The 26,780-nt window shown below is 39.9% G+C and overlaps 3 protein-coding genes and 1 long non-coding RNA gene across 6 annotated transcripts; 1 reads left to right on the top strand and 3 right to left on the bottom strand.

The window, feature by feature from the left end:
- The first annotated feature begins 173 nt into the window (after positions 1 to 173).
- Positions 174 to 18,179, top strand: LOC108671649 (sorbitol dehydrogenase). Its single transcript, XM_018159222.2, has 12 exons — positions 174 to 233; positions 2,010 to 2,090; positions 2,519 to 2,552; positions 3,065 to 3,140; positions 3,519 to 3,607; positions 4,100 to 4,259; positions 14,115 to 14,247; positions 15,104 to 15,155; positions 15,504 to 15,676; positions 16,475 to 16,596; positions 17,716 to 17,781; positions 18,009 to 18,179. The coding sequence occupies exons 2-12, from the start codon at positions 2,034 to 2,036 to the stop codon at positions 18,097 to 18,099; spliced, it is 1,053 nt and encodes a 350-aa protein (XP_018014711.1). The 5' UTR covers positions 174 to 233; positions 2,010 to 2,033; the 3' UTR covers positions 18,100 to 18,179.
- On the bottom strand, positions 4,982 to 6,192 carry LOC108671650. The gene is made up of 2 exons (XR_001930826.1): positions 6,163 to 6,192; positions 4,982 to 5,749 (listed from the first exon to the last, which is right to left on the bottom strand). It is a non-coding gene; the product is annotated as an uncharacterized LOC108671650 (long non-coding RNA).
- On the bottom strand, positions 6,452 to 12,876 carry LOC108671648 (2-amino-3-carboxymuconate-6-semialdehyde decarboxylase). Of its 3 annotated transcripts, none has more exons than XM_018159219.2 (7): positions 12,605 to 12,876; positions 11,795 to 11,915; positions 11,056 to 11,239; positions 9,332 to 9,552; positions 8,746 to 8,885; positions 7,868 to 8,062; positions 6,452 to 7,282 (listed from the first exon to the last, which is right to left on the bottom strand). In XM_018159219.2, the coding sequence occupies exons 1-7, from the start codon at positions 12,863 to 12,865 to the stop codon at positions 7,112 to 7,114; spliced, it is 1,293 nt and encodes a 430-aa protein (XP_018014708.2). In that variant the 5' UTR covers positions 12,866 to 12,876; the 3' UTR covers positions 6,452 to 7,111. The 3 variants fall into 3 exon arrangements, with proteins under 3 accessions (XP_018014708.2, XP_018014709.1, XP_018014707.1); XM_018159220.2 differs by having other exon boundaries at positions 12,729 to 12,785; XM_018159218.2 differs by having other exon boundaries at positions 12,642 to 12,758.
- Positions 18,180 to 20,994: 2,815 nt separating the features above from the next.
- LOC108671647 (hippocampus abundant transcript 1 protein) lies at positions 20,995 to 26,652 on the bottom strand (the record flags this gene model as incomplete). Its single annotated transcript, XM_018159216.1, is given in 2 exon segments — positions 20,995 to 26,208; positions 26,472 to 26,652. Coding segments are annotated over 2 exon segments (276 nt in total), but the record flags the coding sequence as incomplete, so codon positions are not given.
- Between the last annotated feature and the right edge of the window lie 128 nt (positions 26,653 to 26,780).

Genomic DNA, 26,780 nt, shown 5'->3' with positions numbered 1-26,780 from the left:
TCGATGCTGCAATGCCCGATTGCTATCAGCATACCTTATCGAGAGGATGATAGCACGATTAACTGATAAATAGCAATGTTCCAATTAAGATTGCTGGTGCCTGATGAAAATCCCTTAGCCTTACTGGCGATTGCTCCCTGCTTATGTTGTTACTATTTTACTCGTGGTCATTCCTCAGGGAGTAAAGTGCTTATTGCGCCGAGTAAATAAGGTTTAATAGCTTCAGTTAAAACGTGAGTTTTTTAAGTATGAAAGTGTTTACAATTTTTGATCAATCGCATGACTTGAGCCTGAATTTGTAAAAACTATTCGCCTATGGTTTGTAACAACATCGGTACTCACGTTCTGACGTTTTCAAAGCGGGTAATTTTTATTACCTATAGTGTTGTATATTTTACATATTTATTTTTATTCTGAAAATATGTCTTTTGCAAATACTTTGCTCATCCATGGAGTTGGGTTACCCACAGATATGAAGCCTTTATCAACAAAACTAAATAATAAATTGCTAACCTTCATCTGATGGTTATCAACGGCTAATAGAAGTATTGCTTCAGGAGGAAATTCTTTATAATTACAATCAATTGATCTCGGTTGAAGTTCATGGAACTAACATAATTTTGAATGACAGTAATCATATACTTCTTCCTGGTTGTTTTAAGAGATATTTTTAAAGCAGGAAACACTGCAATCACATCGAATTGGAAACTCAACGGCCGATTAAGTTCCTAACCTGCTACTCAACTTTCGAAAAAATCAATTTATTTGCATTCAAAATAAAAAATAGAAGAAACTTATAAGCTTTCGTCAACTGAAATGAGCTTCTAGTTAGCCGTCTCACTTTTCATTGTATGCTTTGGATGCCATAGTTCTCTAGTCAAATAATTATGCCTTTGAACTTCGACGTCTTTTAACTATTGTAATTCAATCACTAATAGTGAGGTCGGTTATTCGAAATCAGTTTAGAAATATTTGCTCGCATTGAATGTAATAGTTTGTGTTTTCTCTAAACACACACTTTTTCTTGTTAATAGTTATTTAAATAACAATAATTATGCCGCTAGTCACCGCAGGCCTAGTAAATATATATATAATTTATATATAGACACGTATATCAGCTTGCTTTGATTAGGAAAATGTTGAATGAAATGATTATGATACCAGTGAGATACCCAGTAGCAAAGGTGATTCCTCAGTAATGTCGCTCACCTGCAAGGCCCAAAAATTCAACTGCAAACAAAGCATAATCATCGAGATGGTGCCTCTGATCAGGCTGTGAAAAATGGTTAAATTATAAGTTTAGTCGAAATCGAGTGAGTCGTTATGACCTGTACCCACACTATATACTTCTGACTTTGGTTCGATGCGTAGCGCAACTCGAATGACTTGATTTAAGACGTATAGACGTATATATATTTTTTACTATCCACTTTAGACGTATATTGAGACGAAAGTCGAACTGGATTGAATTCGTCGTCGTTCCACATCGAGCGTTGAAAACTCAATCGACTCGCTTGATGTTGGACAACTCGCGTCTCGTTGTCCTTCAGGGGCAAAATATTACGGGTTTAGAGCCACGGAAACTAGTTATGTTTGATACATCAACGATGATGCATAAAATCGCGGACTTGTTTTTAAGAAATAAATGCTTAATATGCACTTGAAGTATTCTGATATATCATTTCGAATGAAGTCACCTCGATAAATGGAAAAGGCATGTTGAAATTAGTGCTCAAATATCTTAAGTACTACAATAGAATAACAGGAAAAACATACTGCTTGTTCCTAGAAACAGGAAAAGTTATTATTTTTTTAGCGCATTTTCTCATGCATGGAAAGAAAGGCGCTGTTGTGCTCGTCGTGCCCGTCCGTCCGTCCATCCGTGACTTCACATTTTCGTCGATTTTAAGAATACTTCAAAACGTGTCGTGATTCATAAAATGCGCTCTCTGTCACTCACTGCAGTGAGTAACTACTGATCTAATTTTTGTATCAATATTTGTTACCAGCACGCCGAGCGTGGAGCGACCATCATGGCAGACTGCGACAACCTGTCAGCTGTGCTGCACCGCGCACTCGACCTGCGACTGGTGAGAATTTCTTCACGCTCGTCATTTGCAATAACCATTTATTCATCATTCAACGTAAACCGATGACGTTTAACCATGTATTCTCTGAAATTAACCTTTTTCGCTAAAGGTACCAAGTTTCCAGGATTTTAGATACTTGTAGCTAGGAATTATTTAACGTATCAGCAGATATCAGATTTCAATCCACGTTATAATCATGTTTCCACGGATATCGATCGAAGCTGAATTACAAATGAATATTTCAATCAAATCAGTTTAATTGGTTATACTACATGAATATTGTCTATCAAACCTCCAAATTGTGTTTGGATGTTTGATTTTTAACCTAAAATTCAATTGATCTACATATTATATTGAACAGTTGTGTTGAAAAATAAACTGAAAATTAATTGATCTCCTTATTAAATTGAAACTGCGTCCCTCCACAGGAGCAACGTCCAATTCCAGAACCCGGACCAGGAGGTGAGCAGCCAACACACTAAACTAAAATTACAATTTAAATGTAATGGGAAATAAATTGTGGCAATTGCATGTCAAAAACGCAGATTAGATTGTGTTGTTGGTGTCAGGAGTCAAAATAACGCAGTGAAGTAAGCGTCGTTAGGGCCGCCTATCAATATACCACAGAGAAGAGTGTCTTGTCAGTGTCATGGATCGCAGTAACGGATGCAGAGAAGCACATATATGTGTTACGCGTAGAAGTAACGCAGAGAAGAACATGTTGGGAAAATGCATTAAACTAACGCAGATGAGAATGTGTTGTTGGTTTTATGAGCGAACCTAACGCCGAAGAAAGAGTGTTGTTAGTGTCGTACTACAAACCAACGCAGAAGAGAGTGTGTTGTTGGTGTTATGACCGAACCTAACGCTGAAGAAAGAAGTGTTGTTAGTGTCGTACTTCAAAGTAACCCAGAAGGCCAATATGTTCGTGTCAGACGTAAAGTTAACGCGTAGTTCACACTCTCATGTCACAGAGGTGCTGCTGCGCGTGCTCTGTGTGGGCATCTGCGGCTCGGACGTGCACTACTGGAACCACGGCCGCACTGCTCGGTTAGTTCGGCTCCCGTCACTTCTCCGGCATGGACATGTCTATCAATTTTTTCCCGTGTTGTTGTTTGCAACTCAAAAACTCGACATTAAATTTTATTTTCGAACTTGGCGATATAATTAAGTTCATAAATTATTATATTATTGAAATTTCGACAACAGTACTAAAAATATACTTTTTTTCTAACCAAATTTTATATTATTAAAGAATGGCGCTTATATTCGTTGAAACACTTTCAGTGAAAGAATACTTAAAACGCTTTGTTCCGGCACGTTTCCGTTACGAAAGAGATCCGGCCTCGAAACTTCTTTCTTAACGCGTCGTATAATAATATATATGTTTATATTTTATATGATGTATTATTATAACACATATTCCAGGTTCGTGGTGGAGAGTCCTCTTGTTCTGGGCCACGAGACTGCGGCGCAGGTGGTGCGGTGTGGCCCAGATGTCAGCCACCTGCAGCCTGGTGAGTCATGCAAGTTATGCTCCGATAATTAATGGGTCATGCTGACCAAGTGGTGACGCATTTTCTGCAAGTTTCTAATTTACTTACATTTAATTACATGGCTTTAAGATGTGTCGAGCATATTATCTATCCTCCTGTGAGTTATGTGCATTTTTCAACCCGAACGCATTATCAGCATAACTTCGAATTATTTTATCCGCACTAGCAATACTCGAACGAGTTACCTCCGCTATTTTTCCTGTTCGCTTGCATAAGAGTGCATGAAAATCATGCGTAACGTTTAAGTAGCTTCCCACCAGCTTTCAAACCTTAAAATAACGTTGATTAAACCTCATTTAAAGAAAATCAACTTAAAAACAACGTTTGAAAGAAATTAACTTAAAATCAACTTTGTTTCAGCAAAATTAACTCAAAATCAACGTCGTTTCAAGAAAGTGAACTTTAAATCAACGCTTTCTCAACGTCATTCATGGACAATTCCATGACCTGCAGGCACTGTGGTGGCTCTGGAGCCCGGCGTGCCGTGCCGGCGCTGCTCACTGTGTCGCGGCGGCCGCTACAACCTGTGCCCCCGCATGCGCTTCCATGCCACCCCGCCCGTCGACGGCACCTTGACGCGCTACTTCGTCCACCCCGCGGACTTCTGCTTCAGGTGAGTGCTGCTGCTACTGCGTCCACCCTGCCGACTTCTGCTTCAGGTGAGTGCTGCTACTACTGCGTCCCTGTCTCTTATACACATCTAGATGTGTATAAGAGACAGACATGGAAGAACAGACATCAAGTTCTGAACTTGGAGGATAAGGGATGAAAACATAGGGAGGCAACATCAAGTTGACAATGTGGGGGTTATGATGTGTAGCGAGTTAGCTGGTACCGCTACAAGCTAAAGGGGATGCTTGCAGGGAAATCTATCAGCAATTGCGCCGCGGATGTTGTGAAGTGTATTAGTAGGTATGATATATTCTGCATCCTAAACGTTGGCGGGCAAGGTTGATGTGAAATGACTTGTATCTGAAATAGCGAAGAAAGAAAAAGTCAGTCTATATGAAGTTTGGAACGTTGGCTGACTGCTAATTATTTGAGGGAAAATGAACAAGGAAATCAATAATGAATATCGGTGGTACTACACGCCTACTACACTCAATGTAATAGGAAAGAACTGGACGTGGCGTGACAGCGTTTGTTTGCTGCAGCAATCATTGGGCCCCAATATAGTGCTGACNGCAGGGAAAGAGATGTGTATAAGAGACAGCTTCTGCTTCAGGTGAGTGCTGCTGCGACTGCGCCCATCCCGCTGAGTTCAGCTTTAATTTTATTCGTCTATCGCAATTCTAATTGCAAACATGAGTGATGATAGCTTTCCAAATTCGTACGATCTCTTTAACATTTATTAGAAAATCATATTTAAGAGAGAACACAACATTTTCCCCTCCCAGAAAATGCTCACCAAACCGTATGTAACGTAAATAGATGAACCCATCACTAATATCCTCTTGAAAATGAAAATCCATCAAGCCTCCTCTACCTCATTCAATCTTAACTAAACCCTCAAGCATCTACTTATTGAACCTAATTATCCGCCTATCACCGGTTTAGTGCCCTGTCTATTCACTTTATCACACGCATATCTGTAATGCTAGTAAAAATTTCAAAAATGATGACTCAAACAAATTCGGAACAAGTACTTCACTCAAAAAATGACTACAACCAAATGGATAAACAGGATAACGAATTTGTTGATATTTAAGCTGCGAAAAAATTCCACCTGAACATTTCGCTATGCACAGAGCGATATAAAAAATTACCAAAAACCTCAGAATAAACGAATAAAACAGCAAAATTTAAATGAACTTTCCCTGAATTGTTGCGCAACAGACTATTCATGCAATGAATTCAAGGATGAGTTATTAAAGTCTTTGAAAGGTTGTACGACAATTGATGAGAGTCGCTCTTACGTGGTTAGAGCATAACTCAAGTGTACATGCTAGAGTCTAGGCCAAGGAAGTCCATCGCGTTCGTGAAGAGTATTTTGCTCTTCACATCTTGAGGAAGGGACGACTGGCGCACCAGCTGTCCTGGGACGTGTTCCCCCAGTGGGAATGGGTAGTCTGAACCCAGCACCACTCGGTCTTCCCCCACCACCTAGGGGTTCACAAAGCCAATTGTTACATGGATTACCAAAAGAATAAGATATACCGAAATATAACTAACGAGTAAACTCATTCATAAGAAGTAAACGTCTCGAGGTATTGAATTACAGACAATTTCTGAATTCTAACACATGCAGTTCACTAATGTTTAAATACGAAAAACTGCGTGTAAACTGATAGAAAGCGCATGCGATATTCAAGTTTCAAGTTACCAACATGTTACTTTATCGAATACAAGTAATAAGTTTTCTTCAAGATTTGCGTGCTTCGAAATACGTCTCGTAATTCTTGGCCTCTTCAAGCACCACCTATGGGTAGATGTAGGCCCGAATTGCTCGGATTGCGCACAACCCACTAGCAGAGGGAGGTCTACGAAGCATAGGTCATGTACAACCACGTACCCACCTGCAGCAGAAGGTCCAGGGCGCGCTGGTCATGCTACTGCGTCCACCCTGCAGCTACTGTGTCCATCCTGAGGGCTTCTGCTTCAGGTGAGTACAGCTGCTACTGCGTCCATCCTGAGTACTTCTGCTTCAGGTGAGTGCTGCAGCTACTGCGTCCACCCTGCCGACTTCTGCTTCAGGTGAGTGCTGCTGCTACTGCGCCCATCCCGCTGCCTTCGGCCTTAATTTTATTCGTCGATAGCCATTCTTAATTGGAACCATGAGTGATGATAGCTTTCCAAATTCGTACGATCTCTTTAACATTTATTAGAAAATCATATTTAAGAGAGAACACAACATTTTCCCCTCCCAGAAAATGCTCACCAAACCGTATGTAACGTAAATAGATGAACCCATCACTAATATCCTCCTGAAAATGGAAATCCACCAAGCCTCCTCTACCTCATTCAATCTAAACTAAACCCTCAAGCATCTACTTATCGAATCTAATTATTCGCCTACATGTCACCGGTTTAGTGCCTTGTCTATTCACTTTATCACACGCATACCTATAATGCTCGTAAAAGTTTGAAAAATGATGACATTATATTAAAGGTACTCGAAAGATATTCCCCTTGAAGGTAAACCAAAAGATGATGACTCGAACAAATTTGGAACAAGCACTTCACTTAAAAAATTACTACAACCAAGTGGATGAATCAAGATAACGAATTTGTTGATATTTAAGCTGCGAAAAAATTCCACCTGAACATTTCGCTATGCACAGAGCGATATAAAAAATTACCAAAAACCTCAGAATAAACGAATAAAACAGCAAAATTTAAATGAACTTTCCCTGAATTGTTGCGCAACAGACTATTTATGCAATGAAACCAAGGATGAGTTATAAAAGTCTTTGAAAGTTCGTACGATAATTGATAAGAGTCACTCTTACGTCTTTAGAGCATAACTCAAGTGTACATGCTAGAGTCTAGGCCGAGGAAGTCCATGGCGTTCGTGAAGAGTATTTTGCTCTTGACATCTTGAGGGAGGGACGACTGGCGCACCAGCTGTCCTGGGACGTGTTCCCCCAGTGGGAATGGGTAGTCTGAACCCAGCACCACTCGGTCTTCCCCCACCACCTAGGGGTTCACAAAGCCAATTGTTACATGGATTACCAAAAGAATAAGATATACCGAAATATAACTAACGAGTAAACTCATTCATAAGAAGTAAACGTCTCGAGGTATTGAATTACAGACAATTTCTGAATTCTAACACATGCAGTTCACTAATGTTTAAATACGAAAAACTGCGTGTAAACTGATAGAAAGCGCATGCGATATTCAAGTTTCAAGTTACCAACATGTTACTTTATCGAATACAAGTAATAAGTTTTCTTCAAGATTTGCGTGCTTCGAAATACGTCTCGTAATTCTTGGCCTCTTCAAGCACCACCTATGGGTAGATGTAGGCCCGAATTGCTCGGATTGCGCACAACCCACTAGCAGAGGGAGGTCTACGAAGCATAGGTCATGTACAACCACGTACCCACCTGCAGCAGAAGGTCCAGGGCGCGCTGGTCATGCACCACCCACCTGCAGCAGAAGGTCCAGGGCGCGCTGGTCATGCACCACCCACCTGCAGCAGAAGGTTTAGAGCGCGCTGGTCATGCACCACCCACCTGCAGCAGAAGGTTTAGAGCGCGTTGGTCATGCACCACCCACCTGCAGCAGAAGGTCCAGGGCGCGCTGGTCGTGCACGAGGCTGTCACACCAGAAGGATCCCAGGAGAGCGCTGGGTTCGGTGCTGCAAGATGTGGCGCAGAGGTCAGGGCGCACTCGATAGCCGTGTTGAATGCGCCCTGCAGTGTAAGGAAAGCTGCCTCCACCGTGCGCAAAGCAGACCTTCAGCCTGGGGAACTTCATAGGAAAAATGAAATCAGCAAACAAATAGGCCAGCAGCCTGTAGCAATGCATGGGACAGACGAGAGTTGGACCTGTAACCTATATATAGGGAACTGCATAGAGCAAAGTGCATTTGATAGGCGCTAAAGGTTAGCATTTGAAAATGAAATCAATGAAGGGCCACTGAAGTTATTTCTGGATTACGGCACTCCGAAAAACTAATGGCCTTTTAGTTTACTGATGGTAAGCACAGTTCACTAGTCTCCAACAGCAGCACCAAGGGAAAGCAGCAGGGAAAGTCTCCAACAGCAACACTAAGGGAAAGCAGCAGGGAAAGTCTCCAACAGCAACACTAAGGGAAAGCAGCAGGGAAAGTCTCCAACAGCAGCACTACGGGAAAGCAGCAAGGAAAGTCTCCAACAGCAACGCTAAGGGAAAGCAGCAGGGAAAGTCTCCAACGGCAGCACTACGGGAAAGCAGCAGGGAAAGTCTCCAACAGCAGCACTAAGGGAAAGCAGCAGGGAAAGTCTCAACAGCAACACTAAGGGAAAACAGCAGGGAAAGTTTCCAACAGCAACACAAAGGGAAAATAGCAGGGAAAGTTTCCAACAGCAGCACTAAGGGAAAGCAGCAGGGAAAGTCTCCAACAGCAGCATTAAGGGAAAGCAGCAGGGAAAGTCTTCAACAGCAGCACTAACCTGCGTGAAGATGTTGCCCATCATCATGCAGCAGATGGCGGTGGCGGTCTCGGCCGGCATCCCTACCAGCCACGGTAACCAGTACTTGCTGTGTCGTCCGCCCATCACCATGTCCCACGGGTGCACGAACACACTCAGGCCTACATCCAGAAGGTAATTCCTTTCACATTCTAATTGCATTGAAATATTCAGTAATTATTCAGATATCATATCGGGAGATTTGTGAAACCAACCCTGTTGCTATGGGGCCAAGCTACAGTAACTCGGAATCCCAACAAACGGATGGCTCAACGCGATGGTTTTGAGCATTTGAAAATTTCGGGGCAAGGTAAGACAGATACAGAGAGAGGCTCGTACGTGGCAAGTTGACCATGGCCCAAGAAATTTTGGCTGCTGTAACCAAGCTCATTGCACTAACACATGTCCTTCCACATGGCATCGTAAGTCAAATTCGGTAAATATTTTACCATAAATCTAAGTATTCCAGGGCATGTTAAAATTCTCATTGGATCCAGTGATTCATGAGAAGTGTGCATCAATTCGCTCCTCAAGGAAGATCTCGCTTTCGTTAATTTCGGTAACTTGCCCAAGTCTTCGCAAGTTTTCCAAACAGGATGCAGCTCCGTCGCGTCCAGGTTCCAGTCGTTAACGTGCGAGCCTATCTGGATGCCGGGAAAGTGCAGGTCCGCCTTGAGACGCTTGAGCTCCTCCACGGCGCACTCCGGCGCTTGCATAGGCACTGTGCCTAGACCCACGAACTTGTCGGGATGTTTCGTCACGTGTCCTGCGATGTCGTCGTTTAGCAACCTGTTGGACAACGCGGCTGGTTTCAATCAAATGCAACTGGATCTATTACCGGAGGCTCGATTACTGGATAAACAGATTTAAGAATATGTTTTAGCTCATGCATTAGGGAACTCAGAAAAATTGTTTATTAAAGTAGATGAATTTTAAAATTATTTGAAAATACAAGGAATTAGAAATTATGAGGAATTATTTACCAAATAGTATTAAATATATTAGGTATGTGTACTGATATCAAGAAAGAAATTCTATAACGGGAGACTTTCAGAGGCGTATGATCGAATCGTCGCCGGTGGCTGAGAACATGATCAGCGCAGCTAATTTGCAAAACTGTAATCTAATTCAATATATAGTGAGAAAAAGAATTATTCCCCATGTGTTCACAAATGTGGCATTGTTTACGACCCTGCCAGCCTCCAGCCGTCGCCCGTTTATTTCATATAAAAGACACTAATGAAATCAAAAAATGTTAATTCAAATTCAATTGAACTCAAATAAATGATTAAGTGTACAAATCACGCAGACGTGCTAAATTGCATACTTACTGAAAACCGTACGTAATAATTTGCTTTTATTCTTCATTGCATGTAGAAGGACTCAGCGATACATAAAACTACCTTCAACCTGTAAATCTAGCAGAGACTTCATTGCACGCATAAGCACGCAGCGATCGAAATACAATACCTTCAACCTGTACATCTTGCTGAGCCTACATGCGTTCGTAGATGCTTCAGCTTCAGGGGAATCACCGATTAACAAAATTAATTGTACAGTAAAACCTGATGAATAGTCATTCGATAAATCAAAAATTAAACTCAAATTGTTAAAAATAAACACACAAGAATGTGCTGGTATTTCCTGTGGTCTGGTCTGGATTGGCCCGTATCATATGAACAATTAACCCAAAATTGCAAAAAAAACATGTGCAGAAAACCATGATATTATGCGACCAGTCACCTGAAGATTGATCAACCCATACAATATAGGAAATTGACCCGAAATTTTTAAATAACACACAAACAAGCGTAAAATTATTTCTCCAAGACACACAAACAAGCGTAAAATTATTTCATAAGTCACCTGGAGAGATCCTGTGATTTGCTTTTACATTATGTAAAAAATTAACCAAAAACGGCTAAAATAAATACTCGTACATGCACATTCGGTATTAGTATTTCATCAATCACATGGAAAGGTCTAGAGTGTGGTCCGGATTTGCCCATACGATGTAAATAAAAATCACCAAAATTCTTAATTGCAAGTAAAAATAACCTTAATAGAATTCATCACTCACCCGGAAAGGTCGAGGGGTGTGGTCCGGATCCGCTTATATTATGTAAAAAAAACACCAAAATTTTTAAATCCGCGTAAAAAATCATAAAAGACTTCATCACTCACCTGGAGAGGTCGAGGGTATAGTCAAGCTTCGCCCATATTATTTAATTAAAAATCACCAAAATTCTTAAATCAACGTAAAAATAACCGCAGAAAGACTTCATCCCTCACCTGGAGAGGTCGAGGGTGTGGTCAGGCTTGGCCCAGTAGGAGAACATGACGGGGACGGTGGACAGAACCTGCGTCGTGACGCCCGTGTCCGCCATGTCCTTCAGTCTGGCCTCCGCACTCCAGCAGTTACTGTCCACCACGCGGAACACCTTACCGTCCTTCATCATGCTTGCTTTCGAGACATCTGTTCGGAATTCAAATTATTTTGTCGCTGGAATTTAAATGTTTAGGAGATTGCGTGCTAACGATATCTGATAGAAAATTATTTAAGATCTATTCCGTTTTAAACAATTCGTAAAGGGAAGAGAAAAATCTAAATCTACAAGTAGTGCAGTAACGTTCTACACTTACAAACCCTTCCAATCAAGGAATTAGTAACTTCTGTTATTATAATATTGCCCGCACGATACTCGTTTCTATTTGAAACTAAGCCGAAGTTTGTTGCATGTAACCACACACTAACGTACACGCAAATTAGGCGCACAATGTCTGTACAGTGCGTGCAGGGCTGCAGCTGCACGAAGCCTCCGTACCACCGCAGCAGCATCACACTCACCGTGCGTGCAGGGCTGCAGCTGCACGAAGCCTCCGTACCACCACAGCAGCATCACACTCACCGTGCGTGCAGGGCTGCAGCTGCACGAAGCCTCCGTACCACCGCAGCAGCATCACACTCACCGTGCGTGCAGGACTGCAGCTGCACGAAGCCTCCGTACCACCGCAGCAGCATCACACTCACCGTGCGTGCAGGGCTGCAGCTGCACGAAGCCTCCGTACCCGTATCTCTCCTTCAGGTCTGGCCAGGTTGGAGGTAGAATGTGCGTATGAAGGTCAACGGCGGGGCTCGGCTTGTCGCTCATCTGCTCGCGATGAAGACTTGTAAGAAATACAGTCTAAATTATTAAATTCTCGTGATGGTCTGAATTTGTTCATATTGTATTTTTTATTTACATTATCTAGTGAGGTATGGCAACTAAACGACGTATCTATTAGTGTGTAGGCTTCAAAGGCTGAAGGTGATTTATTCCTGCCAGGCTGCCATACATAAACGCTAGTCTCACAAATGCCAATTTTCAGGAAATAAAACACTGGTTAGGATATACAAGGGGTAAGCTTGTATCGATAAATTCTTATATGCATCCAGGCAATGGAAATGTGAGGCGGTTGCATTATATTTTTGCATACGCGTCATATACCATCGATTGAACAGTCTATAATACACTTCAATAACCATGCAATCTATGAAATTTCCTGCAAGTTTTTATCAATGCAAGGGAATGATCCTCCAACAGAGGATCTGGCAGTAAACATAAGTTATTCTGCAAAATGTAAACGCATAACAACGCTGTACAAAAACGCTGTACAATTGAAAATCACAAGAAAAATAAAGGTTTCTGACTATGGTGTGTGTCGAAATAATCGATTGATCGTAAAGCTGATAGTGCGATGAAGTTATATTCCCACTTTCATAGTTGGTATAATTTGACATAATGAGGATTTATTATTTTAGCCTGAAACAACTAATAATTTATCCGAATTTTGCAATTACCTTTGGTTGCTGTAAAACTAAGAATTGCGAGACTAACTTTCTTGGACCACGGAGTCGGTTGAAGCAGAAAGATCGACATGAAACACACGTCACAGTATTCTCTCCCTCGAAGTCGCACACCCACCTCTGGCACAGAACTGCGATCAACTGCTGGTTGGTGGTTTGTTGGGCATAGATATCTTCCCAAGATAAAAAAAAAACTATCCCGACAACAGACCGGTTCTTAGTTACCCTGACGCCAGGTTGCCGTTTAGCAGGCATCCATGCACGCGTTGTAAGTCAATACCTCAAGCACATGCGGTGGCTCATTTTCAAGTGGTAAGTATTTGCTCCAAATAAATGATAAAAATGCCAAAATCTCTGAAAACCAAGTATCAGTTGGCAACCTTCCACAAAAGCCTGCAACAAAAAACCTACAATAGTTAAATTATATCAAATTCGGTAATTTTACAACCTAGCCTTTTTTGTCGTCTACATTGAGTCTTGCTGATGTAACAACTGTACGTCGGTCGAGGTGGATTTAGTTCAGCAGTTGGTTTGGCATGCCATAGACCTTGCGCTAATATGCCTTAGAAGATGAATAATCATAGACACTCCAGGAGTTTGGTATGAGCTAACAGCTGATGTATCAGAGTTTCGTTTGTACAATAAGAAGCAAGCTTAGGACTAGACACAATCGGTATATTACACGAAGAGGGTTAATATACGTCATTTTCAGTTCATCTTCATTATTCACTTGTAAAAGATAAATGGTTTAAATAATGCAGTTACGAATTGTTCAGGATATTAGATATAACATACAATTTATAGACAACATGACGTAGGCGGCAATACTTGTGGTGCATTAACAAGTCTGTTTGAATCTCGTGCTCATCACAGACCACCCTAGTAAGGTGGCTGTCAAGTTCCTTTGTTGTATAGAGTTACTATAGTGCAGTTGTTCCTGTATGCTCTTCTTTACATTACATTCGTCTCTGAATCGTTCTCTAAAAATTAATTAGGACAACGAGACGAGATGAGGATTATCGTGGAAATTATAACGAGAAAAAGCAATATAAAGTTTATATATATATTCAAGATTCAAGTTATTAAGTGGGACAATAATTACTCAAAAATTTAGTTAAAAACCCTATCATGAACAATTAGTGTCTCTACGGTATAGCAGAGAGTGCATGAAGTTTATACAATTGTCGAAATATGAGTATCGTTATTCACCTAACATAGACGGTAGAAGGTAACGTATTGGAAAGCATTGAAACTGGACTACGAAGAAAAAGAAACCATTTAGAAGTAGTTCCGATGATTTTACACTATCTGAAAATTTGAAAGTAGAATAATAAAAACAAAATATTTCTTACTAATAATAATATAAGTCCATACGGGATATTATTCCCTATTAAATTTAAGCATGACACCATTAGAAAAGTATTATTTGCTGCCTTATTAAAGAAAATAACAAGCAGAACTACGGACAAAAATATATGAAATGATGACTCATTCCGTGGCCCAGGTTACCGGACCACATGTCCGCTGAGGACGGAGCGCTGCTGGAGCCCCTGGCCGTAGCGGTCCACTCCTGCCGCCGGGCCCGTGTGGGGCCGCAGTCGCGGGTCCTTGTCACGGGGGCCGGGCCAATCGGGCAGGTGAGTGGGGCACTGCTGTAACATTGGCCCCATAACTATTCATTAAAGACCCCCCTGAACCTGAGGGCGTCGAGATTTCATTTAATAATCTGCTCAGTTAGCTAGAAAAAAATATGATGATACTGATCATTGAGATTTCACGCAAGATAACATTTATTACTTTATTTTCTTTGCTAAAACAAGGATAACTTCAGCTTTAATTCTTTTATCATGGTTTCTAATTATTTATATATTGCAGCTATTAATCAATTGTAGAATTTAGTATATATTAATAAGTAATATTAATCTACTTCTAAGTCAAATGTTTAGTTCTTAGGGATGTTTATACAAGGTTTTAGCTCTTGTTGGCTATGTTCTTGCCTCCACTCGAGTTATCCATGTTCAATTAGCTTCTCTAGAAGTTATCTAAGCTATTTGAGCTTTTGAAACTTCTCGAATATCCTTTTATAACTGCCAGCCTTTAGAAGAAATAAACTCATTCATTTCACCTGAAGCAATAGTTTTCAGGGAAGTATGTGTGGAAATGTCCATAGGTTACTATTGTGTTAATCATATATATACTGCTATCAGTTCGCCAGGCTCTTATAACATAGAGAGTTCGTTCTGACAAGAGCCGAGTCTCTTTACGCAAAAACCGCTCGACATCATGATTCATTTCACGTTTATGAAAAATAACTATCCTTTTATTACCCACTTATCGTGTGTGAGAATAACTTTCTCTATAAAGAATAACTATCTATATACTACCACTGAACGTACGTGTGGTGACACGTACGTTCAGATACTAAAGTATTGTATTGTGCCATCACAATAGTTGTGCGCCAGTACAATATACTAAAGTATTGTGATGTCGCAGGTGTCGGTGTTGGTGGCTAAAGCTATGGGTGCTACCCACATCTGCATCACCGGTGAGTATATGCAATATATTTGCCCTCGCAATGTGAAATATTCAAATTCATGCAGACATAATTTCAACATAATTATTACTATTCCACATAATTATTATTTCACGTTACACAGATTTTTCGTGCATATATGATGTTTTCTTTTATTTTTTAGCGCATTTTCTCATTTATGGAAAAAAGGCGCTATTGTGCTCGCCATTTCCGTCTGTCCGTTCGTCTGTCTGTCCGTCCGTGACTCCGTGACTTCACGTTTTCGTCGACGAGAAAATGCGCTCTCTGTCTCTCACTGCAGTGAGTACTGAGTTATAATTTTTTGTTTGTACTGAGTTATATTTTTTTGTTTATGCTGAGACATCAACGAAGGGCGCCTGCAGTTCGCACGCAAGCTCGGAGCGGACAGCGCGGTGTGCGTAGCAGGCATGGGCGTGGAGGAGGCGGCCGCCGCTGTGGTGGCCGCCGGTGGCCCGCCCACCGCCGCCCTCGAGTGCTCTGGGGCGGACTCTTCGCTAGTGACGGCCATACACGTGAGGCCACATGCACGTGTAACGTGAGGCCACATGCACGTGTAATTGCCGTACACGTGAGGCCACAGGCACGTGTAACTGCGGTACACGTGAGGCCACAGTGAACCTTCAAGCGTGGGCGTCATTATATTATCGTTAGATTATAGGAGCGGCATTAATCAAATAAGTTGTGAAGTCACGACCATCAAATTGCTGTGGTCTCGAATAGAAGTAGATATACTCTTAAATGATTATTAGTCTTACATGGTTCTCTCGCCTACGTAATTACACGATCGTTAAAATGGTGGGATGAGTGGTCCAATCAAGTCCTTCGAATTCAAAAATTGGTTGAATATAGTGCAATATAGAGCCACAATTCTGTCGTGAAATTAAAAAATTCCGTTTTTTCAGAGTTACATTCCATTACGCTCGACTTGTTAGTCACTAACAATTTAATTTAGATCTTTATTAACTTTATTTAACGATGTCTCCTTCTATACTGAACCCTATTCATTTAACCCTCATCAGGTTAAATATTTTAATTTCGTGAGTTGCAACAATATTTCGGCATCCAGCGCAGCCTCTGTCGTCGTCACTTGTCTGCTAAATTATTATTATTATTATTATTAGGATTTTAGTTAGTGAATAAAATTATTACAAATTATTATTATTTTCAGGAATTTTGTTAGTGAATAACAAATTTTTTTTATTATTATAGATTTTAATTATTAAATAATATAATTGCAAATTATTATTATTTAAATATCAAACTCTGTCGTCTGCAAGTAAGCTAAGCAAAGGTACTAACTACCTCGCCAGGCCGCGGACGCTGGCTGTGTCATCGCGACCGTCGGGCGTGGTTCCCTGGAGCCTCTGCTGCCTGTGCCGCTGCTCACAGCCAAAGAGGTCGAAATCTGCGGCATTTTCCGCTACGCAAACTGGTGAGTTGAATGCTTCAGTTATATGTTGAACATATACGTTTTCTAAACTGGTGGGTTGAACACTTCAGTTATATGTTGAACCTATCCGTTCCCTAAACTGGTGGGTTGAATGCTTCAGTTATATGTTGAACATATTAGTTCCCTAAAGTGGTGAGTAGAACATTTTAGCTATATGTTGAACATATCCGTTCCCTAAACTGGTGAATTGAACACTCTAGTTACAGGTTGAACGCAAAGTTTGTTGCAACACTGAGTTTGTCATGTGAGCATTGATGTAATAAAGAGTTTGGCATGTGAGCGTTGATATAATAAAGTTTGGCATGTGAGCGTTGATGTAATACAGAGTTTGGCATGTGAGCGTTGATATAATAAAGAGTTTGGCATGTGAGCGTTGATATAATAAAGAGTTTGGCATGTGAGCATTGATATAATAAAGAGTTTGGCATGTGAGCGTTGATATAATAAAGAGTTTGGCATATGAGTGTTGATGTAATAAAGAGTTTGGCATGTGAGCGTTGATATAATAAAGAGTTTGGCATGTGAGCATTGATATAATAAAGAGTTTGGCATGTGAGCGTTGATATAATAAAGAGTTTGGCATATGAGTGTTGATGTAATAAAGAGTTTGGCATGTGAGCGTTGATATAATAAAGAGTTTGGCATGTGAGCATTGATATAATAAAGAGTTTGGCATGTGAGCGTTGATATAATAAAGAGTTTGGCATATGAGTGTTGATGTAATAAAGAGTTTGGCATGTGAGCGTTGATATAATAAAGAGTTTGGCATGTGAGCATTGATATAATAAAGAGTTTGGCATGTGAGCGTTGATATAATAAAGAGTTTGGCATATGAGTGTTGATGTAATAAAGAGTTTGGCATGTGAGCGTTGATATAATAAAGAGTTTGGCATGTGAGCATTGATATAATAAAGAGTNTGTAATACAGAGTTTGTCATGTGAGCGTTGATGTAATACAGAGTTTGTCATGTGAGCGTTGATGTGATACAGAGTTTGTCATGTGAGCGTTGATGTAATACAGAGTTTGTCATGTGAGCGTTGATGTGATACAGAGTTTGTCATGTGAGCGTTATTGTAACGCCAAGTTTGTGTCACGCGCAGCTACCCAGCGGCACTGGCGCTGCTGGCGTCAGGAGCTGTGAACGCGCGTCAGCTCATCAGCCACAGGTGGGCATGTCTCGGTTTGGTCGGCCATGTTTCGTGTATCAGGCGAGAAAATTAGGATGATTCTTGAGTCTGAAAAAGCCTATATTTTTTCAAACTTGATAGCTTAGCTCACATATTTGATCACAATATCTCAGCTCATTACCATATATTCATAACCTGTAAGCCATTTTGTATAATTTAAATATTTAAGCTCATGGTTATGCTATTTGTCTAATTATGTCATGCAGGTTTACTTTGGAAGAAGTGGAGGAGGCTTTCCAAGCTGCCAAGTCCGGTGTGGCCATCAAAGTCATGATCAAAGTTGGCGAAAAATCTTAAGTCTTTCAAACACCTGATAAACTTCTGTGAGTGATAATTTTAAAATTAAATTGAATTTTAAAGAGAATTCAGCTTCATTTTTTTAATTGAATGAACATGGTGTGCACCATAACAGCAGTGAGCTCCCAGATATTACTTTTTCCTAGGATTTAGCGACGTGAGCAAGGATAGTAATGTACTTTTGGTGCAGATAATATAATATAGCAGTTTCAGCTTTCTGTGAGTGATAATTTTAAAATTAAATTGAATTATAAAGAGAATTTTCTATTACTTTAATTACAACTCTTCACTAAAATACGATACGTTCATCTCTCGTGGGTTTAAACAAAGCGAACACTAAAAGTCAGTGAAGATTTATTTATAGAATATACCAAAAAAATATATCAACAATTCAGAGTGCGACAACTCATCATGAGGAGCAAATAAGGAGCTAATACATACCCTGAAATATGCCTTCCCTGAGAGAAAAAACTCATCCACCACCCCGGTAACTTCTATGCATTCAACACGCACATACAAGTCCAAATTAATACTTACATTGTATCCCACATAGTTAAGTCAGTATAAATACTGGCAATTCAATAGCCTATGTCATGTCTTAAATATTTTCTCATACGCAAAAGAGATGAATTTTCCATCAAAATTTCCCTCAAAAATGGCATTTTGCAAAACTGTCAAATAGCCCCAATTAAAATGACTACATTTCGACACGCCGAATTACGCAGTTATTGTCATTAAAACTTGAAGCAAAACAGTGTAGAACTTCCCTCGACTTGCACGTTTATACACGTACCCAGTAAGATTGTATTGTCAACGATTTTAATTTCACCACACATGTAGTCGCGCTAGTTTTCATACTGAACAATTCCCGTCCTAGTGAAAACTTAGCAGTTCATCTCGACGCCGAGTACTCATGTATTGTCACATCATTTTGCATCGCAATAAACATTAAAGTTTAAATTAAATCGAGTGTCACAAGACGGCTCCGACATACATACTTTGCTCCGACACTAAAAATGGTGCAACAGAATAACAGAGTAATTCAATTAATTCAACATCTAAGACATGCGCGCTAGGCGGGTCTAGTCAGAGGTGAATTTCGAACAGTGACCGGTGCTCTGTTATACGAGTGTTCAGTTCAACTAATGAATTCGTAAGCAAAAATTTTCGAGACATCGGGAATTAATGCGCCAGTGACAATTCATGCTTCAAACCAAAAATGCAATTGCTTGCGAGTCTTAGGTCAGCGATTATAACGAACTGATAATTATTGGAAGAAATGGAGAGTTAGTAGCTAAAAAATACTTTACGGCACAGCTTCAGCTGAGGGACTGCACAAAACGTACATCGAGAGACAAATGCAATAGCGCTGACAGCAGGCCTTCTTCACGACGAGCATTTTCATTAGAAAAATTCCCACAAACTACCACATTTTATCCCTTCAGGCGTTATCGTCGGATTTGCAGAAGCTTATCCGTAGGTCTCACACCATGGTGCATAATAAAGTACTTTGTAATATAAAATTGATGGGAAAAAACACAGGAAGTGAGTGTAAGTACGGAATAAGAAACGGCATATATATGGACAATTGAACTAATAATAAATGCAGAGGAGACAAAAATCGGCAAGTGTAATATGAAATCAGGTTTATATATAAATCGACAGGAAAAAAAAAGTAGTAAAAAAATGTAAACTGAGCGGACGTGGGCTAAAATGTGCTAAAAGGCAACAACTAGATGCAAAATAAACTATAAAAATTTTGGGATATGTTAAAGAAAAGTTTCAGTATTTCTAATCCCGCTAAGGAAATTGAACATGGGTTATAAAATTGCTTACTGGACACAGCTATTACTTCCTTACATGCGTTCTCAACATGACATCATGACATTGAATGAAATTCACAAGTACATTTTTACTGCAAAAATAAAATTTTTGCTCATTTCTTTCAGATTGTAGAGAAAGTTCCAAATGCTATAGATAAGTTGAGCAACTCGAAAGAAAGAGGGTGTTTTTTTTTCGAGAAGAATATCGAGACCGTGGCTTTCAAGAAGAAAGAAAGACAAATTTAAAGATATGAAGGTCTTTAAATTTGCATTTATTGAAGCTAAGGTATTAAATTTATTGCAGGAGAGCAATTAAGGCTGAAAATTTTAATTAATTAACATCATTCTAGATTCAGTTTAAAAAATTTACCCATTCGTTTAATATCTAGGCTTAGAGCATATATGGAATAATATACTTGAATTATAAACACTGAAATTTGAACTTCTACAAGAAATGCAATAAATGCCGGATATCTTAGCCGAATTTAGAATTTAATACAAATCTCAGTATAGTTCTAAAATTATAACCGGGAGACCAGCTTTATAGCACACCACGACCGTGGCTCGGCTCGTAATGTAAGAGGCAAAACTTTAAACCAAACCAACCAAACCAAACAATATTTAGGACATATGCATTGTAAATTCACAGCACAACAGTTGATAAAAAAAAGCTTCCCTGTGAAAAAAAAAGCTTCCCTACGAAATGTCAGAAAAAGCTTCCCTGTAAAATACAGTTTCGAGGCTACAGCCGGCATTGCTCTAAAAAAAACTTCGTCAAAATTGAAAACTTGTCAACAACAGGCCTTGAAGCGATCAATTTTTTTGATACATCAAACGGACATACGAGTGAGCAACAACGACTGCGTCATCGGTTACCAATGTTGAGAACCTCATCGAACGTTGCTAGTAAGAAATCAGTTAATAAAATAACAAAAGAATTAAAATATAGAGGGAAGTTTTTCTACACGCCTTTGATAACCTTACAAGTCGACCTCTTTCAAGGAGGTTTAAAGAGCATGTTCTATAATATTCAATATTTATATTAAATATTATTAAAACAATATTTCCGGGGAATGGACTTTTTGAAAAATGAAGATTGAAATTTTCAGATCAGCATTACACAATCAACCTCGTTTCGCTGATCAAATCAGACAAAGTATTATGAGATATTCTTGTGGAGCGCTGAGGCTGAAATAATTTTTAGATACCCATTACGCACTCAGTAAGCTATAAGAGCCGTTGACATACGTTATCGCCGAGCTTTTGTACACATACACCATTATATACTCTTTATTTTTTGCTATGCACTCGCCACCAATAGAAAATATACATAACAATATTGTAGAATCGGTAGTTTAACCTGCAATCGGATCCTAACTTTTAAAACTCGTTCAAAGAAACCCGTTGAACTCGTTCAAGGAAACTCGTTTAACTCGTTCAGAACTCGTTCAAAGAAAAGTAAGTTTATAACAGGCGCTACCAAAAGAACGCTCGGTGTCAAGTTAACTGCTCCCCGCCCCAGTTAACACAACGAACAGATCATTTACAACGAGCAAGTAATGAGAAAAAATATACACAAACTGTACGACTGCACAGTCAACTTAATTGCGGGCGTTGGCAACGTGCAACTGCTCCGTAATTACAATCATAGCAAAATAATCAACGCTTAAATAATATACATTATACAAGGACTAGTGAACGGGTAAAGACGCGCTAGAATTTCATTAAAATAATGCGGACGTAATTTTAGAGTTACGCTCATGATCAATATGATTGAAGTGCAAAACACCTAAAACTGAAAGAATTTAATGAAACCAATATTTCATGTAGGACTATTTTATGAACCTGGTTTTGTGTTTTCGAAACGTAAAGACTTTCTAAATTTTATTCCTGCACTTAAGCTCTAGAAAAATACCCTATTCAAGAGTAAGCGTATAGCAAAGTTCCGAAATTACCACTGCTCAGGGAAATATTTCTAGAAAACCGGAGACGAAGCAACAGGCACGACGCCAGTGAACACATCACAATAAACACGAAATGAAATAGAAGAGCGACTAAGCGAGTCGCATCACAACCACAAGACTTCACCATTCACCATCACTCTGGAAGCAAACGCAGCGCCTACAACTAAACTCATATTAATTATAACAATTTCAGCGAGAGGATTCCCCGAGACATGAAACGAGTCTCGAATTAAGAGTTCGAAAAATTATGTGAACTGAAATGAAGTCGAAAAAAACAGATAATAGATCAGAGTAAGAAAGTTCATTCGATGGGAGCATATTTTTGTTAGAGAACAAACAAGGGAAATAGGTATCAATGACAAGATACTAATTAATTTCATTAGAACACAAGTGACAAAAGAGAAGACACTCGAGCGCTGAACTACAGTAACACGAAGTGGACATGGCAGGCTCAGTTGACATGTTGAACAGCACTCCACGTCGTATTATTAAAACTACGGCAGTAGGTGTCTACGTGGGCTCGATATTCAGCCTACAAATACACTGTAAACTACTGCACTAATAACAACGAAGCCTGGGCAAGGTATCAGAACTAAGCATGAACTAAGTTGGGTCTTTAGGGCGGCGTTTTATTAGGACAGCATTGACGTTCAGCGAACAAATTTCTTCTTACATAAACGAGGAAATATAAGATACGTTATGAGCGCAAGCACTCTTGGATAGATAGAATATAGTTTAAATTGGGGGTAAGCACTAAAAAATTGGGAAGGAAATCTAACCTAATTAACAGTAGTTTCAAGCTAACTGGCAGTAAAGATAATTTTTCAAGTTAAATAGTGTTCTACCACCGAAGTTTGAGGCGTGTCGAGTCGCTTGTTCATACGAAGGCGTGTTATACTTTCACTAGTTCAAAGACAGTTTTCTCCTACGCAATTGTAATCAAATTATAGACGAAATTAAACACATTCGGGCAAAGCACCTGAATGAGACATAAAATTTATAATCAGACAGAAAGATGGCGCATGTGATGGATATGAGTATAATGAACAATAATTACAAAGTTAACCGCGAGCTCGAAGGGTTGGGGAAAGAATACCAAAATAAAATCGATCATCAGTGGCGAATGTTTTAACTCAAGCATCGTACGACAACACACAAATTCTGTCAACAATGTCTTCAAAACTTGCACTCTGCCAGCAAAAGCATTCAATACCTGCACCTCGCTTGATGATCTTGTGGTGGTTCTAGTCTTTGGTCATCAGAGGACTGTCATGTATACGATTCTTTTATACTAACGAGCCATCTTAGTCGGTTAAATTTATTTTTTACTGTTTAAATTTTTATCAAAAATTTTACTGTTATATTGTAGGGACATCAACTCAAAGATACTGAAACCCAAATCAGAGTAGTGCTAAGTTATTTTTTTCAATTTTGTTTTACCTCGCGAGGTAGAACTAATGAATCCTCAAAAAAAGTTAATAAATGAATTTTAAAATACGTTCACTGTGTTAGTACCTCTTAGCAGCAACCATATACAATCTTGGGCATTGAGCCACAAATTTAATACTGCTTCCCTGAACAAAGAGATTGCTGCCCGGTAATTTTCTCAATTTAAAACCAGCTATTAATTCAAAACAAATAATTAATTATGAGCATAAATACAAAAATCCGTCATTTAAAACCTGATGCAAACTTCTGTGTGACCTCAAGCAAATAATTAACATGACAGCCACACAATTTCTTATCAGAGATAAATATGAAAAGGCGTCGTAATTACATGGAAGTACTGACAAGGATGCCTGGAGTTGAAGAGACCTGCTCTCAGCAGGCACTGTCATATATTATGTTACCTACAGTAAATGCAAGCATCTTAAGTCAAGAAGAGCGCACCAATGATCACCATAAGAAGTAAGAACATTCTAATCTCGCATATCTTAATTAAAGCCATACTTGTAGGGGGAATTTACTTCACGCGTCACATACCAACAAGATCAAAGGACTCTGGATAAAACAGAGCTAAACGTGGTTCCGGCTACCCGTGCGATGGAGGAGAACACAGGCAAAGAACATTCGTAAACGGAAAAAATTACGGAAGGAAGATATAATCAAAGAAGCAAACTGAAATACCCGGTGACAATCAAATTTATTTCCACAGCGAGTCTGTTCCAGTTAGTTATGTACGTGGTTTGAGTGTGTTATTCATATCTATTGAGAGTGTAGCTCTGATTAAGCGCGTGCTGTTGTAGTTGAGAGGCTAACCTTGTTTGAACACACTTCCGAGAGCAAATATGAACTCGAACTCATTTATCGAAACTTTTCCTTATGAAACCTGCTTCTGAAAAAAATTTTTACAGAACTGAACTTATACAGAATGCCTAGCCGAAGAAAACAGCCACAGAATGTAGATTTTTTTACTTTCTGTCACTTCTTTCGATAACAATGTACAAGTTTTAATTGTCTTGAATCTTTCACGGACTGCGGAGAAAAGTTCCATGACAAACCTAAAATCTCTCAGGGGGAGGAGATGGAAGGAAAACTAACCACTTGGAAGATTAGAGTGATGAGATTCGCTTAGCAACAATTGTAACTAACAATCAAGACGCGAAGAATATAGCAATTTATAGATATGGGACGACCCATGTCAAAAAAGATCCGCCCAAACCTCTGTTATCAAACAGATCTTTGAGGATCGGCTTATATCAGAAGATATAGGGGCAAGATCATCATAGATCGCCCCAGGACTCGGCTTTCATTGATTTATGCTTGACACTAGAAAAAAAAGCACTTATCGACAGACTAGTCTCAAAGTCGAGTAATTAGAACAGAATGATATACTTCGTAGTATCTATGCAAAATATTTCTATGAAGCTCGTTGAAAAATGGTGTTAAATGTGGGGCAGCTAAGAAAAAAAAACATAGGTAGTTTGTGTAACTTGAGTTCGCGGAGTTATTTACCTTTTACCGTGATTCTGATATTTTTGGTACTCAAGTACATCAGCAATAAGGAAACATTTCAGCAGCTAAACCACCTTAACTATGCCTAGAATCTCGTTTAGCTATGGTGCAAAACGTCACTGATGGTTTGCCCCGTTCCACTTCTCAGGGACTAAAATCTATTAAACAAGTTCAAAGAATCAAAAAGAAAAAATTCACGGCTATGGGCTAAAATAGACACTAATGGTTGACCAGGCTACCGCAACTAAACATAAAATACTAGTTATTCTGTGACTATGACAAACCTTGCACTACAAGATCTTGTTCTATCAAAGCAAACATGCAACCAGTGACGTAGTACGAGATGCGAAGCCCCTATACAGATTTATTCAACGACATTCAAGTGATCATAAGCTCTGGGTAGTAGAATGCAAGCGACTTTAGTAGCAAACGGTGGAATTTTACATGTTAAACTACAACGACCTGAAGATGCAAGCCCCAGCGGGTAACCGACAGCTGTGAGGACATATAAACAGGGTCACGATTTGGAAACTGGAGGAAACAAATTTTGGTTAAAGTAATCGATCGAGGTGACAAATAAATTTTAGCTAAGTAGAATAACAACTTGTTGTCAGAGAGAAACGCATCCCCGACAGTGTTATGATCTGGAACACATTATTTTCCTGCAGCAAAAAACGACCAACAAACAGATGTCCCCGCGCGCGTTATGTTCCGAGTCTAATGTTTTCTTCAGCTTGCCCAGCAAACCTCCCACGGAATATATGAGAAGGTTCACTGATCATCAAGCGAAAGGGATCGCAAGTTCCGGAAAAAATTCAACAATACTGGCGGTGACAACAGTAGAAACAGCCAAGACTCCGAACAAAGATTCGAGCATACAAACAAAACTTTCCAGGACTTAGACTTAGCTCTAAGTAACAATAATAACCATCATATGTTCTCTTAGTAGCGACAAAGGCTGCATCACTTAAAGCTACGCTCTATTCGAGGTCCTTGGCGGCAACGCCACACAGCGCCACCCTTGGTAGTTCTTCATTGTCAACGCCATGGGGCATCTCACGCACACACGTTAATATCTCCACGGCTATTAAAATCACATCAAGTCATGGAAACTAAAACGCACAATATTTCACTCTGAATTGTTCCCATTCGGAAGTTTGGCGACTCGAGCGCTCCACAAGACGCGGAGATGACAGAGACAAAGTGTAGGAAGGGAGGAGGTCACTAGCCTAGAGTTAATTAGGTGGAGCAATGCTAGCGCAGTGCTTAATGCTATAGCGCAGCAGACTCGTCCATTAGCGGCAACGAAGCTGCGTCGAGGCTGCTGTTCTTTTTGTGGCTCCTGTCATAGGACACGTCCTGACCTCCTGCACAACACACTTGGTTACTCGTATGTTAATCAAGATAGCATTTCAAGTAAGTTTTCAATATCATAATTTAATAAATACTAGTATTCTAATAAGTATTCGAATATGCTAGAGGAAAAAATAATGGAAGAAATGTTCCTTTCAAGTACCACAGAGTCAGTTATCAAGCAGAGCGCAAATAAAAATTAAAATGTCTTATTCTAATTAATAGGTAAAAAGAACTGAACTAAATGAAGCTTGTTAATGAACGTAGCACAGCTCACCAGACTGGCGACGCTGCTTGGCAGCCAAGGCGGCAGCTGCGCTGCTGCTGCCCTCAGGGATGAAGGCGGCGACCATGAGCGCCGTGATCACCATCAGCGCCCCGAACACGAACGGCGGCCCCGGCACTAGGTTGGGGTTCACGCTCGCCTCACGCACCACCGACGACACGTTACCCGATAACTGTGGGACCAGGTAGTAAAGGTTACCTGATAACTGTGGGACAGTTGTAAAGGTTACCCAATAACTGTGGGACAGTTGTAAAGGTTACCCAATAGCTGTGGGACAGTTGTAAAGGTTACCCAATAACT

This window comes from Hyalella azteca, unplaced genomic scaffold (genome assembly GCF_000764305.2).
Source record: "Hyalella azteca isolate HAZT.00-mixed unplaced genomic scaffold, Hazt_2.0.2 contig2550, whole genome shotgun sequence".
Taxonomy (NCBI): domain Eukaryota; kingdom Metazoa; phylum Arthropoda; class Malacostraca; order Amphipoda; family Hyalellidae; genus Hyalella; species Hyalella azteca.
This window is presented reverse-complemented; position numbering and strand designations above follow the sequence as displayed.

Bases quoted from the DNA above. Each gene is read 5' to 3' on its own strand.
- LOC108671648 (XM_018159219.2), bottom strand. From the start codon at position 12,865: ATGCCTGCTAAACGGCAACCTGGCGTCAGGGTAACTAAGAACCGGTCT. The intron at 11,916-12,604 runs GTAATTGCAAAA...CATCGCGAGCAG, and splicing joins TAGTTTTACAGCAACCAAAG to ATGAGCGACAAGCCGAGCCC. The intron at 7,283-7,867 runs GTGGGTGGTGCA...GTGAACCCCTAG, and splicing joins CCCTGGACCTTCTGCTGCAG to GTGGTGGGGGAAGACCGAGT.
- LOC108671649 (XM_018159222.2), top strand. From the start codon at position 2,034: ATGGCAGACTGCGACAACCTGTCAGCTGTGCTGCACCGCGCACTCGAC. The intron at 3,141-3,518 runs GTTAGTTCGGCT...CACATATTCCAG, and splicing joins AACCACGGCCGCACTGCTCG to GTTCGTGGTGGAGAGTCCTC. The intron at 15,156-15,503 runs GTGAGTATATGC...GTTTATGCTGAG, and splicing joins TACCCACATCTGCATCACCG to ACATCAACGAAGGGCGCCTG.